The sequence below is a fragment of the Protopterus annectens genome, chromosome 4.part0, assembly GCF_019279795.1.
Source record: "Protopterus annectens isolate FY-2018-M chromosome 4.part0, PAN1.0, whole genome shotgun sequence".
Lineage (NCBI taxonomy): Eukaryota > Metazoa > Chordata > Ceratodontiformes > Protopteridae > Protopterus > Protopterus annectens.
This window is the reverse complement of record NC_056733.1, coordinates 1,108,249,313-1,108,263,591: the sequence shown is the minus strand read 5'-3', so window position 1 is coordinate 1,108,263,591 and position 14,279 is coordinate 1,108,249,313. Positions and strand designations below refer to the sequence as shown.

General features: G+C 43.5%; 1 protein-coding gene across 1 annotated transcript in view; it reads left to right on the top strand.

The window, feature by feature from the left end:
- LOC122799790 (F-BAR and double SH3 domains protein 2-like) overlaps nt 1-14,279 on the top strand; it is a 1,119,909-nt gene that overhangs the window by 442,410 nt on the left and 663,220 nt on the right. Inside the window, exon 4 of the mRNA XM_044069087.1 lies at nt 2,555-2,683. Within this exon, the coding sequence (XP_043925022.1) occupies nt 2,555-2,683 (129 nt within the window). The remainder of the gene's footprint in view (nt 1-2,554; nt 2,684-14,279) is intronic.

The following is a 14,279-nucleotide window of genomic DNA, read 5'->3' as shown; positions in this document are numbered from 1 at the left end:
TGCAATATATCAACTTACCATTTATTTTAATGTAGCACATGCAATTTATTATTCAAGGGCAACAGGCACTGAATTTGTAAATGAAACACTGAAATATAAAGTTTTTTTCTAGCAACAACCTCTTCATTGGTTTCAGATCTCTTTAATGTGGAATTATTCAGATGACTTTTACTTCTGCAGAGATTCTGCATACTGATTGATATTGTTGGATTTTATGACAGAAGTTTGAGTGTTCCTTTATGGTTGAAATGTTCTGAATTGGGCAGGCTGTCATTATTGGTTCATATGATTTGTTTCATTGCTTAAAGGAAAGATGCTCAGAACTATAAATTTAAAACACACTCTAACAAGTGGTGCTGTGTTATACAAGGGCTATAATTCAATTATTATGTAGTATAATTGTCAGGAAGGTGAATCAAAGAACTCTTGCATGTTTCTAAAAAATGTGTGCAAGGAGCCTATGATTTGGAAACGGGCCAAAGGTAAACTTACTCTGCCACTGGCCAGATGCATGTTCGTGAAATGTGGGTTTCGATGCTGTTTCAGTGAATGTGGGTTTCAAAGGTAGAGAAGTTTTAATGCTAAGTCTGTTTTCATTGTAAGACTATTGCTTTCTTTAGGTTTAGTAAATGTCTGTCAGTGTTTGTGCTATAAAATTTGAAATAAAAGTTGTAAATGAAATCCAGATATCTGTAGTCATTGTAGAAGTAAAGCATAAAACAAGTATGCAAACAGAGATTTGAACAATTTCTATAAAATGGGGAGAAATAGCCAAGTAATGGGACACTGGAATGGCTGCGTGGGCGGGGCAGTGTGGGCGGGGCTTGGGTTTGCACCCCCCTGCAAAAAGTCCTGCGGGCTCCCTTGCATATGGGGTTTGGGTTCCCACCCTTCCACAGTACATCACTGCATTGCAGGAGAAGCCATGGAGAAGAGAATCTATGTTGCTGGTTTTTGTTTGTTTGTTTTTTAAACTGTTGAAGTCCAAGGAAGATAAGTTATGTTTCTGTTTCTTTAGTTTTGCAGAACTTGCATGATTGTTGTTGTATTTTACTCTCTAATTGCATATGCCAATAGAATGGTACTAATCATACTTAAGAGGCCAGACTTTTTTCTGTTGGTATATGCTTGATTTACAACGGACATGCAGTTTGTGCTGCCCAATCAGTTTTCTCATTTTTGAATAGCAATGAGCTTTTATTGTATAATTACAAATAGTTGTAAATTTGCAAGAATGCAGGAAAGAAAAATACTCTTATAAGCTTGTATATATGACTGTGACAGTTAGACTGCCATGGTTCTGATTAATGTGCCAAGAATGCTTATAGGTTTGGAAACTATATTGATACCTTTGTTTTTAAAGGCTGAATGCCCTAAGCATTCATCAGCTCTTTTTATAACTAGTGATAAGTTATCTGCATTAACCTGTTTGGCATTTACCTGTGAACTGCCTAACATTGTTTACTGTTTGTTGCTGTTGTACGTGCCCCTTAAATGTGAATCTGCCCTAAAAAAACAGATACTGGTCCCCATCAGCTGAGCAAGACTCAGGTGTGTGTAGTAGGTAATATTCCAAAATGTGGAAGTTTCTCTGATTTACGTGATAGTCACAAGTATAGTTTGAGAAACTATTTATTTTCTTTTACAAGGAATTATGAAGAAGGATGCAGTTGTATTACAAATACAGAAATAATTATAAAATAAGCATTCTAATTTTCTTATAAAGATTAAATGTTGCATTTTTTATTATTGTGCATTTCTATAAATTCAAGAATGAATTGTTAAAAATATATGATGATGAAGTTATTTTATTTTTTGTTTTCTTTTTTTTTTTTTATTTACATCAGATCTGTATATGAATGATTATGTGGAAAGTAATGTCAGTGTTATCTTTCTTGAGGGGCGGCATGAAGCCTAACTTTTGGGCATGTGATGAGAGGGTAGAAAAAGAGATCCTATTGGTCATCCTAAAATTAAAAGAAATATATATGTGCTTTATGTTTCTAATCCTCTCCATTCTAGGTTTAACACTGAGCTGTTTTGTAGTCAGAAGGCACTGGCAGGCAGACAGAAAGGGGAGAGGCCATGCAATGCAATGCTGGTAAATAACTCGGGTCTTTGGCCGGTGAGTCAGGAGGCGCCATTTGAATCTTCACTTGCAGGGTGACTTTTGCAACTCCGTGCAAAGGGTGCTGTATTTGTGTTGTCCGTATACTGATGCTCTTAAACTGAGAGAGAGAAAGAAAGAGATAGTTTGTGTGCATGAGGTGTGAAGTCGCAGCAGAGTAACTGCAGATTTGAAAATGAGTTAAATGATCAGACAAACTGGAGTACTGGTATGATTAAAACACAACCAAATGTGTTGGATATTTCAGTACATAAGGGTTCGATTTCTCTTCATTTTGTTTGTTAACTTCCCCCAGAGTGGTATTGCACTGTGACTATAAGGCTTTTTTGTGGGCATTACCATCTGCTTAAATTGTTTTGCTTGCTATCTGTATGTAATGGCAGGCTGTGCATTTTCACTGATGGCATTCTACATTTTTGTTTTCAGCTTTCTGCACGGGTGACAGAATGCAACATGCAGCTGACAGAAGCTCGCAATGAGTACCTTCTGACTCTGTCTGCTGTCACTGCCCACCATGAACACTACCACCAGACGGACCTGCCTGTTACCATGAAGGTAAATGTAGTCCCTGAACCATCTTATCTGAGGCTGTCTGATATGAATACAGTGTAACACACTATAACGTTGCATGATTACTCGCTTTGATTAAAAGTAGATAAATAAAAATGAGATGAGAACTTATAGAAGGAGAAATGTTTTTGCTCTTAATTTCCACTCTGCAGAAGTAACTGCAGTAATTTTACTGATTATCTTAGTTTTATGCACCTTTGTAATGGATAGATAGCTTTAGCCTAGGTAACCTGTTTTAATACCGTTGCACCTAATAAACACAGGAAAATCAGATGATACATCGTAATTGTCAGTACCCAATCTAGAAGTATCCCTTTTGTTGAAAGCCAGGCTGTTTGGAAGCATATTCTTTTAAACCTGTTGAATTACTTCATATACCCCTTGCATCCCGGTGACTTTATTTTATTTTACATTTGTGTACCGGGAAAGTCTGACTGGGCAGATACCCATTTTCAGTGGATGCCCAGGGAGAAAAGCTCCACATACAATCAAACAGTGCAACATAGACATAAAGGTGTCTATTTATACACATGCTACAAAACAGTAAAAAGTTTTATAATTTGACTGGTATAGATGCCGCAGAGTAAACATGTACAGACCGAGGATTTACAGTGAGACATATGTTAAAAAATCATAGCCTACACTTGTAGATATACAAATACTAACATAGTTTCCTTATTTATGGAATCAGTAATTTCATTTAAAAAAAGCAAAATACAATTTTCTAACTTATATTTCTTATGTTGATTTGTAGGAAGTATTAGTAACAGTATGGAAGGTAGGGGGAATTTCTGTGTGGGAACAGTAGTAGATGATTGACCCGAGAATTTGTACTGAGTAGAGAGGGATGTTATAAGTACTATAGGTTAACCTGGACTATTGCATGAGCAGAGTCACTTATTAAATAAATGATTTTTAAGTAAGTTTTTGAAGTGAACAGTGTTGGTTGTGGATCTAATGGTTTGCCGGTCTGTGTGCCACGTTTTAGCTACATGACTGGAACAGAGAAAGTTTCCTGCAGTATTGGTAGATTTGGTTACTTTTAATAATGATTTATTAGTGGAGTGTAGTACTTGTTTTTGGAGTAAGGTTCTAGTATGTTTTGGAGAGCTGGTATTTTTTCAGGTTGGCAGAGTAGTTTGAGTCATTGTCAGCTGGTTATAAGATAGGAGGTGTGGTAGATGTTTTTTGTGTTTCACTATTGCAGTCATCACACTTGGATTATCCTGCCAGAGGTAGCCCTCAGTTGGCCCGAATACCAGAGGCTTAGTATTTCTGTGTTGGCTGCTGTCTCTCCAGGACTGATGGGTCATCAGTGGTATAAAATCAGGCAGCTGATGCCATTACATCAGTCTTTCTTGCTGTGGAACCCGAAGCAGAAGCAGTTTGCATGAGTGCCAGTCGGCCGCTACCTGAGTTTTCGTTTCCGAATTGAAGTTGAAGTATTCTAAAGCTAAGTACCCCATTGGGGATCCTTTTTTCTTGCTCTAACTGATGTCAGAAAAAGTTAACAATTGTCTCACCTGTGGAAAGCAAATACCACACTGAGATTTCCATTCTTATTGCATCACCTGTTTAGGCCCAGACCACGACGTCCCTCACTGTCAGTTTTGTTCAACACCAGAACTATACATCGTCCGGTCCTTATTGTAGCTAAATATTTTCAATCTCGATCTCCATATTCCGAAATGCTTTGGTAAGCCATCCGAGTACCGATCTTCTGAAAAAAGCGTAAGGATGAAGACAGAGACAAGACCGCACTGGTCCAAAACAGCTGACGACGCTTCCGTTAAGCTAGTCGCCAGTTCACTGGTCCTCAGTGAGGCACTTTTGCGGCCCCTGATGCCTGCTTCTGTGGATTTGCAGGCTGCTACCGATACCCGCTCGGAGTCTGGTATGCCACGAGACTCTTCTTTGACTAAGGATCCCATGGATGCCTCTACCTTGGATGGGTCCAGAGTCGCTGAGCAGGCACCGGCTTCCGAGGAAGTTCTTTACACTACCGATACTCTACACAAACCAATGACTTCTTTCGCTTCTTCAGTTCTTTCTAAAGCTACCGAGTTTCTAAGGCCCAGGATACAAGCTATGCCTAAAAAAAACGACGACCCAAACTCAAACACCTGCTTCCATGCCTCAATCTCAAATGCTTAAAATGACAGAAGACCTTATCATGCTTATTAGGGGAAGCCAGCCTACCCCTTCCAAAAGAAAATAAGACTTTTCCCCAGCAGTTTTATCTGACCAGGAGTCAGATGAGGATTCGGATGCAGAGGAATCCATTCCTTCTGCCTGTCCTCCAGAGGATTTTTCATTTGGTGAAACTTTACATACTTTAAGAAGCATTTCCAATGGTAGTGTCAGGACTATCCTCAGTCCAAAAAGAGACATTGGGAATTCTTAGATTTACCACAGCACAGACCTTTAGCCATTCCTCCTGTCCTGGATGTTGTGGATGATGTCTTTATGGAATCCAGTTTAACTCCCAACAACTTTCCACCTGCTTCCAGGAAGCCTGTTAGGTATTACAGAGTCCCTGACTCACACAAATTTCTTTTCAAAAATCCTACTGCTGACCCAGAGGTCATCTCCCAAGAACCAAAAGGAATAAAAGCAACCACAGCTAAGAATCCCAACCCCTTGGACAGGGATTTCCGAGCTTTAGACAGATGGGGTAAAAAAGTATACACCTCTGCAACTCTTGCCATTAGAGCACTAAATTGTCAGTTCCACTTGCTGAAATACCAGCAACATACAATGGAACTCTTTAAACAAAAAATATCTACCTTTCCAGCTTGTGCAGAAAATAAAGACTTACAGGAGCTTACGCATTCTGCAAGCCAAGTTACTCAACACACCTTGCAATTTGGCTTTGCCCTAGAAGCATCCTGCAGAGCAGCAGTCACAGGTTCTGTACTTAGAAGGCATGCTTGGCTTAAGGAACAGACCTTGCCAGACCATGTCAAATCAAAACTATTGGACGCACCATTGAACAAAGACAGTTTGTTTGGCACCAAGGCAGAAGAGGTCTTAAAAAGGATGCAAGAAAAAGCTAAATCTATGCAGACAGTTAAAGACTTCTTACAGGTCCAGCCTCTGAGGTTCAGTAGGCATTGCCCCTCCAAGCACTGGTCCTTTCCGGCCCCTCAAGGTCAGCTCAGACAAGACCTAGGGGTAGCCGACCCCCCAGACAGCAGTCCCAAGGAATGCAGAGATCTAAGCAATGGAGTTCCTCCACTTCAAAAACAGGAAGTGCTAAGCCACCCCCTTATGGAAAGAACTCACAATGACTTACACCTCCACCCCTTACCTCTGCCCACCTGCTTGTGCCCTTAGGAGGAAAACTCTCATCCCATGCAAAAAAACTGGACTTCTATCACCAACGACCGATGGGTCCTCAACATAGTGACCAAGGGATACAAATTTTATTTCCACACTCTGCCCACCCTGAAAGAGTTCCCAGATCTTCCTCCAAACCAATGGGAAGAGGCCTAAAACCAAGTCCATTCCCTGCTCTCCATGAGGGCAGTACAGCCTATTCCTGCAGACCAGATAGGCCAAGGTTTCTATTCCAGGCTTTTCCTGGTACCCAGAAAAGAGGGCACCTGGCACCCATTCCTCGATTTATCAATTCTAAATACCTTCCTGGTAATACCAAAATTCAAAATGCTCACCGTCCAGCAGCTTCTTCCTGTGCTATCCAAGGATGCTTGGTTTGCCACCCTAGACCTAAAAGAGGCCTGTCTACACATCCCAATCAGAGATTCCTGCAAGCAATGTCTTGTTTCAGGGCAGGATCTATGCACTTTCAGTTCTCTGCGCTTCCCTTTGGCTTATCCACTTCTCCCAGAGTTTTCACAAAATGCCTGGCTCCAGCCATCGCTTTTTGCAGACAAAGGAATATTCAAATTTACCCCTACTTAGACGACTGCCTGATTCAGGCAGACAGTCTGGAAAAGCTGTTACAGCACCTGACCTTTATAAAGGACCTACTGACCTCCCTGTGGTTATACTATAAACGAAAAGAAATCCAAACTAGTACCCACTCAGAAAATTGTATTCCTGGGAGCAAGCCTGGACACAGCATCCCAGATGGCATTCCTTACTCCAGAAAAACAAGCCTACCTGATAGGCTACTTCTCTCAATTATCCATCAGAACCTAGTTATCCTCAAGGAAAATCCTGCAAGCTCTAGGGTTCATGGCCTCCTGCATTCTACTCATTCCATATGCCAAACTGCATGTGAGGAAACTTCACTAGTACCTAAAAAGTCTTTGGTGTCCACACTCTCAGGACCTGGAAACTATCATACCTATGATACCTTGTCTAAGGAAAGACTTTTTTTTGGTGTGCAGCAGCATGCAACCACAACAAGGGTCTTCCCTTCTCACAACCCCACGCCGCCCAGACCCTAACCACAGATGCATCAGATTATGCCTGGCGTGCACACCTGGACTGCAGGTGCATTCAGGGCCATTGGAGCACAAATCAAATACATCTGCACATCAACCAAAAAGAGATGCTAGCTGTTCAGCATGCTCTGACAGCTTTCAGACCCCTACTCTCCCCGGGGCTTCTACTGATCAAAACGGACAACACCACAGTGATGTCATACATCAACAAGCAGGGAGGAACTCACTCTTATCCCCACTGCAGGCTCGTCATGACCCTTTGGCACACGGCTTCAGCCATGCAAATTCACCTGCAAGCACAATTCCTGCCAGGCTCCCAAAACTCTCTGGCAGACAAATTAAGCAGAAACCTCCTAGACCCGCATGAGTGGCAGCTAGACCACAGCACCTTCAAACTTGTAACCCAGGAATGGGCCACCCCGATGGTGGACCTCTTTGCCTCCCACAACAATCACCAGCTCAACAAATTCTGCATCAGGGAACCTCACAGGAAGGCTTGGAAAGTGGATACCCTATCCTTTCAGAGGGTAAATCTCTAAATCTATGCATTTCCCCCTCTACCTCTACTTTCAAGGGTACTACTCAAAATAAGGGAGGAAAAACCAAGAGCAATCTTGATTGCCGCAGACTGGCTACACCAGCACTGGTACCCACTGCTGCACAGTCTGTTTCCCCTGCCACCATGGCACCTACCTCAGATCCCAACTCTCCTGACCTAACAGAATAGAGAATTCATGCATCCACAACTGCAAACCCTGAACCTGGCAGCCTAGTTTATTCCCTGACCCTCTCCTCCAGTTGCCAGCCTAAGCAAACAAGTCCTGGATGTTATACATGAGGCCAGATGCCCCAGCACTAGAAAGTCCTGTGCTTACAAATGGAAAAGGTATTGCACCTGGTTCCAGGCTAAAGGAGCTGCAACAGCACAGCCCTCCCTACCTCTTATCCTGGATTACCTAGCAGACCTAGTACACAGGAGCCTATCCTTCTCTCCTATTAAAATTCATGCCTCTGCCATCTGTGCTCATTACAGTACAGAGCCACCTCTCTTTTCTCACCCTCTTATCAAACAGTTCCTACGAGAGGCTAACAATTTAATGCCACCCAGAAGAGCTCCTATCCCAGCTTGGGATCTTAACTTTATGTTGGAAAAGCTCACACTACCCCCCTTTGAACCTGCAGTTTCAGCAGAGTTACAATTCCTCTCTTGGAAAACAGCACTGCTTCTGGCCATCACTTCAGCTAGAGCTGCAAGCACTCATGGTTGTAGAGCCCGTTTTCATGCTGACAGGGTCTCCCTCAGGACTAACCCAACTTTTATGCCTAAAGTGATTTCCAGTGTGCTCTCAACCAACCAGTTCATTTGCCCACCTTTTTACCTAACCCACAAAACAAGGGGGGAAGGATTCTGCATTCTCTAGATGTGCACAGACAGCTCAGAGTCTACCTGGATAGGACTAAATCTTTTAGGAAGACTGACTAATTGCTAGTCAGCTTTGCAGCAGGGGCAGAGGGCAAGACCATATCCAAACAATCTCCAAATGGATAGCACACTGTATCCATTTCTGCTACAAATACCATGGGCACCGCCCCCTAAGGGGGTCAGAATGCATTCCACCAAGGCAACCTCCACTTCTGCAGCTTTTCTCAGAGGGGTCCCTTTCAGGGACATACTGGAGTGGAGTTCTGTGCATACGTTCACCAAGCATTACCACTTGCCTATCTTTTCCAAATCCAGAGCAGGCTTTGAACCGCAGTCTTGCAGGGCATCCTAGCCAGCCCCCAGTCTTCTTGACTGCCTCCACCCTTTTCTTCAGCTTTGGGAATCAACCCAAGTGTGATGACTGCAACAGTGAAACACAAAGAACATAGTACAGTTGTGTACACTTACCATAAATGTAGATGTTCGAGTGTATTCACTGTTGCAGTCCTGGTTTCTCACCCTCCATCCCCCTTGTCTCACTCTGTCATCCTCACTCCTTACAGGGATTTTTGGTATTTACTTTCTACTGGTGATGTTCTTTCACCATAACCTATCTCCCTATTTGGGGGGCTCCTAACATTTGGGGCAAGAAAAACTGATGTGATGGCGTCAGCTGCCTGTTTTTCTACCACTGATGACCTGACGTCAGTCTTGGAGTGACAGCAACCAATGCAGAAATACTAAGCCTCTGGTATTTGCGCCGACTCAGGGCTACCCTTGGCAGGATAACCCAAGTGTGATGACTGCAACAGTGAATATACTCGAACATCTACATTTATGGTAAGTGTATACAACTGTACTTTCTAACCAACAGAGTTTTTTTTTAGGGCTAGAGGGTGGTGTGATCTATATGTTGAGACAGTGGCAAATTTTACTATTTTGTTATAACATTTCCTAAGTCTGTATTTTTAAGTTTGGTGAGTATGGGTGAGGCATAGAGGGGTATAGAGAGATGGTGTGTTCTAACAATGGTTGTCCTAGTTCTATTGGATAGGAATTATTTCTATATAGGGTTCCTAGCTTTTTGTGCACATTCTTTATTGTTTGTAACGTGTAGGTTGAATTTCATATTATCAATAATTACACCTAGGAATTTGGTTTGGGTTACTGGTGTAATAATTGTATTACCTGTGTGGCACTGATGAAGAAGGTGAGAGTGAGATCTATGGATGTTCATCATGCATACAGCTGCAGTCATAACAGACAGGTTCTCCTGCCGTCAGGCAGGTCCTCGGTCGGCCGAATTCCAAAGTCTAGGTCTGGCGTCGGTTGTCGTCGCTTCTTCCCTGACATCAGTGCAACAGGGGTATAAAAGAACCAGCCAACACCATTTTCTTCAGTCTTTCTTGCCGTGCGGTGCCCGAAGCAGAAGCAGTTCGCAAGTGCCGGTTGGCCAGCTCCTGAAATTACGAAAATTTTGCAACTGAAGTCTTCTTGAAAGCTAAGTACCCCGTTGGGGAAACTTTTCTTGCCTCAGACCGATGTCAGACAAAGTTAATAATTGTATTTCATGTGGGAAGCAAATACCGCATAAGGATTTTCATTCCCTCTGCATTCCTTGCTTAGGCCCAGACCACGATGTCTCGGTCTGTCGTTTTTGTGCTACTTTCAACAAACGCACCATTAAGCGTCGGGCGGAGTTCACCCAGCACTATTTTGGCAAAAAATTTAACTTCATTATGTCGTCGGATACTCCGACTCCAGTTTTGTCTAAAAAACGCAAAGATAAGGACCGACACATGAGGTCCACGGCCTCTACCGACACCATGCCAAAGCCGACTACAGGTGGTCCGGTTCTCAGCGAGGCGCCTACACAGCCCCTGCCTACCGACAACACTTCATTGGCGGTGTCTACTGTGCCCGAGGTCGCAGGCTCCTCGGCCCACACCCCGACTACAGATACCAAAGCCACTCTTGGTGGTGAAACTCAAAATGTAGACAGGTCTGCCTCCTCTCAAGGTGTCTTCAGACCTTCCTCTTCTTTTTCCATCAAGGCTTTCACTAAGTCTGAAGCAGCCATGCATTCTAAGAGACCAGCTACGCAGGGCCCTTCTCCAGGCCCCATGCCTAAAAAACAGATGCTTAAAATGGCTGAGGATTTAATTACTCTTATCAGGGGTTCTCAACCCCCAGACAAAAGGCCCAGAGTGGAGGAAGAATCCCCCTCCTCTGACCAGGCCTCCATTATTTCAGAGCACTCTGATGAACAGGAACATTCTTATTCCCCTTTTGAAGATTCTGATGCAGAGGAGTCCATTCCCTCTGTCTCCCCCCCAGAGGATTACTCATTTGGGGAAACCTTGCATACCTTGAGGGAACACTTCCACTGGGAAGGCCAAGAGTACTCAGACTCCAAGAAAAGGCTTAGGGATTTTCTCTTGCTACCTCAGCACAGGCCTCTGGCTATACCTCCTGTCTTAGACATACTAGATGATGTGTATTCGGAGACCTGCCTTAACCCAGACTCATTACCTCCAGCCCCAGTCAAGCCTGACAGGTACTACCGGGTTCCTGACTCACACCAATTTTTATACAAAAGCCATGCGGCTCACCCAGAAACTATATCACAGGGCCCCAAGGGGATTAAGGCCTCCATTGCTAAAAATCCATTACCTTCCGAGAGAGATTCCAGATCTTTAGAAAGGTGGGGAAAAAAGGTATACACCTCAGCCACCTTAACCATGAGGGCATTAAACTGCCAGTTCCATATGTTAAAGTACCAACAGTTTCTGTTATCACAGTTGAGAAGCAGAATGTCACAACCTGAACAACCAGACTTGAAGGAGTTGCAGAATTTGATGCATAGTGCAGAGCAAGTGGGTAAACATACCTTGCAATGTGGTTTTGATGCTCTAGAGGCCTCATGTAGAGCTGCGGTTACAGGATCAGTCATACGTAGACATGCCTGGCTCAAGGAGCAAACCTTACCAGATCATGTCAAAGCTAAATTACTAGATGCCCCTCTACAAAAGGATGTATTATTTGGTGTTAAAGCTGAGGAGGTATTAAAGAAAATGGAGGAAAAGGCTAAATCAGTGCAAACAGTGAAAGATTTTCTACAGGTACAACCTCCACATTTCAGTAGAAATTGGCCTTCCAAAAATTGGTCCTTTCCAGCCATGGACAGACACCAAAGAGGTAGATACAGGCGCCCGAGGGGCAGAGGGCAATCTCAAGGATCGTTTAGAGGCAGACAATGGCAAGCTCCTACACAAAGAGGTGGTGAGGATAGTTCGCAGCCATTCAGAAAGCAAACCCAATGACTTTCCCCTTTGCATGCCAAGCAAGGCTCAAATGGCAGCACCCTTAGGCAGAAAACTGGCATTATTTTCAAAAAATTGGCATATTGTCACAAAAGACAAATGGATCCTGGACATTATAAACAGAGGCTACAGATTCCATTTTCACACCCTTCCAAAAATGAGAGGCATGCCAAACCTGCCACACAATCAAAGGGCAGAGGCACAAAGACAAATTTCAGATCTCATGGACATGAAAGCTATTCAAGAGGTACCTACTCAAGAACAAGGTCAAGGTTTTTATTCCAGACTATTCCTGGTACCAAGGAAGGGAAAAGATTGGAGACCTATTTTGGACCTATCCATCCTAAACACATTTTTACTCGTGCCAAAATTCAAGATGCTCACATTACAGCAGCTTCTTCCCATGCTGGGCAAGGAGTCTTGGCTGGTAACATTGGACCTCAAGGAGGCATACCTGCATGTCCCAATCAGACAAAATTGCAGAAGATACCTCAGATTTCTTGCAGGTTCAGCCCATTATCAATTCTCTGCATTGTCCTTTGGCTTATCTACTGCGCCCAGAGTATTCACAAAATGCCTGGCATCAGTAATTGCCTACTGCAGACTTCAAGGGATACAAATATTCCCATATTTGGACGATTGCCTGATCCAAGCGGACAGCAAGCACATACTTCTGAAACATCTGGCTTTTGTAATAATGTTGTTGAATTCTCTGGGATACACAGTCAACAAAAAGAAATCAAGGCTAATACCCTCTCAGAAAATAATTTTCCTGGGTGCCAACCTGGACACAAACACCCAGATGGCCTACCTCACGCCAGAGAAACAGGGGCAACTAACTCAATACTTCTGAAAGCTAGCAAATTTCACCAGGCTGACTGCAAGGAAAATCCTGCAGGTTCTGGGATTCATGGCATCTTGCATCCTACTAATCCCATGTGCAAAGCTGCATATGAGGAAACTTCAATGGTACCTGAAATACCTATGGTCTCAACACAGCCACAGTTTGGAAACAATAATGCCACTAATTCCATGCCTTCAAAAGGAATTTCTGTGGTGGGCTCAAGCATGCCAAACAAACACAGGTCTCCCATTCTGCTAGCCTCAAGCAAATTAAGTCATCACAACAGACGCCTCGGACTACGCCTGGGGGGGGCGCACATGACAGATCGGTGCATTCAGGGCAAATGTTCCCAAAAAGAAAAGCACCTTCACATCAATCAAAAGGAAATGCTAGCAGTAATAAATGCTATTATAGCTTTCAAAGACCTTCTGCATCCAGGTCAACTATTGATAAGGACAGACAACACCACAGTAATGTGGTACATAAACAAACAGGGAGGAACCCATTCATACCCCCTATGCAGGCTGGCCATGTCACTTTAGAACATGGCTCTGGAATTACAAATCGAATTTCAAGCACAGTACTTGCCAGGCAAAGAAATCACGCTGGCAGACAACCTAAGCAGAAATATGACAGATCCACACGAATGGAAGTTGCATCCTCAAGTTTTTACAGAGATAATTCAAGCATGGGGAAGGCCAGACATAGATCTCTTTGCCTCCCACAAAAATCACCAATTGACAAAATTCTGCTCAAGGACTTTTCATCCACAGGCCTGGAGAGTGGACGCTCTCTCTTTCAGTTGGACAACAGTGACAGTTTATGCCTTTCCACCTCTTCCTCTGCTGCCCAAAGTTCTATTAAAAACCAGAGCAGACAGACCAAAGATGATTCTCATTGCTCCAGACTGGCCAAGACAGCACTGGTACCCACTCCTGAGGAGCCTGACGCATCCCCACCATGGACCCTACCTCTCACGCCTCTTCTTCTGACTCAGCACAGCTTCAAAACTCTTCACAGTCAGCTGAAAACACTCAATCTGGCCGCATGGTAGATTCCTTAACTTCACAACAGACCCTACTCTCCAAGGAGGTGCAGGATGTCATTTTGGAAGCCAGAAAGCCGTCTACTAGAAAAGCTTACTCCGCAAAATGGAAACGGTTTTGCGCCTGGAATGAGAAAAAGGGCCAGAATCCTGGAAAACTGAATTTACCTCAAATATTACAGTATCTAGCTGAGCTGCTAAGCAGTGGACTTTCATTCTCCTCCATCAAAATCCATGCCTCAGCCATTTCTTCAGAATACACCACTGATCCACCTTTATTCTCTCACCCCCTCTTAAGACAGTTCCTCAGAGGGGCTAAGAATATAAAACCCCCATGAAAACAACCAATACCTGCTTGGGACCTCAATTTCATTCTAGAAAAGCTGACCTTGCCTCCTTTTGAGCCAGCTGCCTCAACAGATTTGCAATATTTGTCCTGGAAAACAGCCTTCCTCCTGGCTATCACCTCAGCTCGCAGGGTATCGGAACTACAAGCCCTCATGGCTGTGCAGCCTTTCATCATTTTCCATCAGG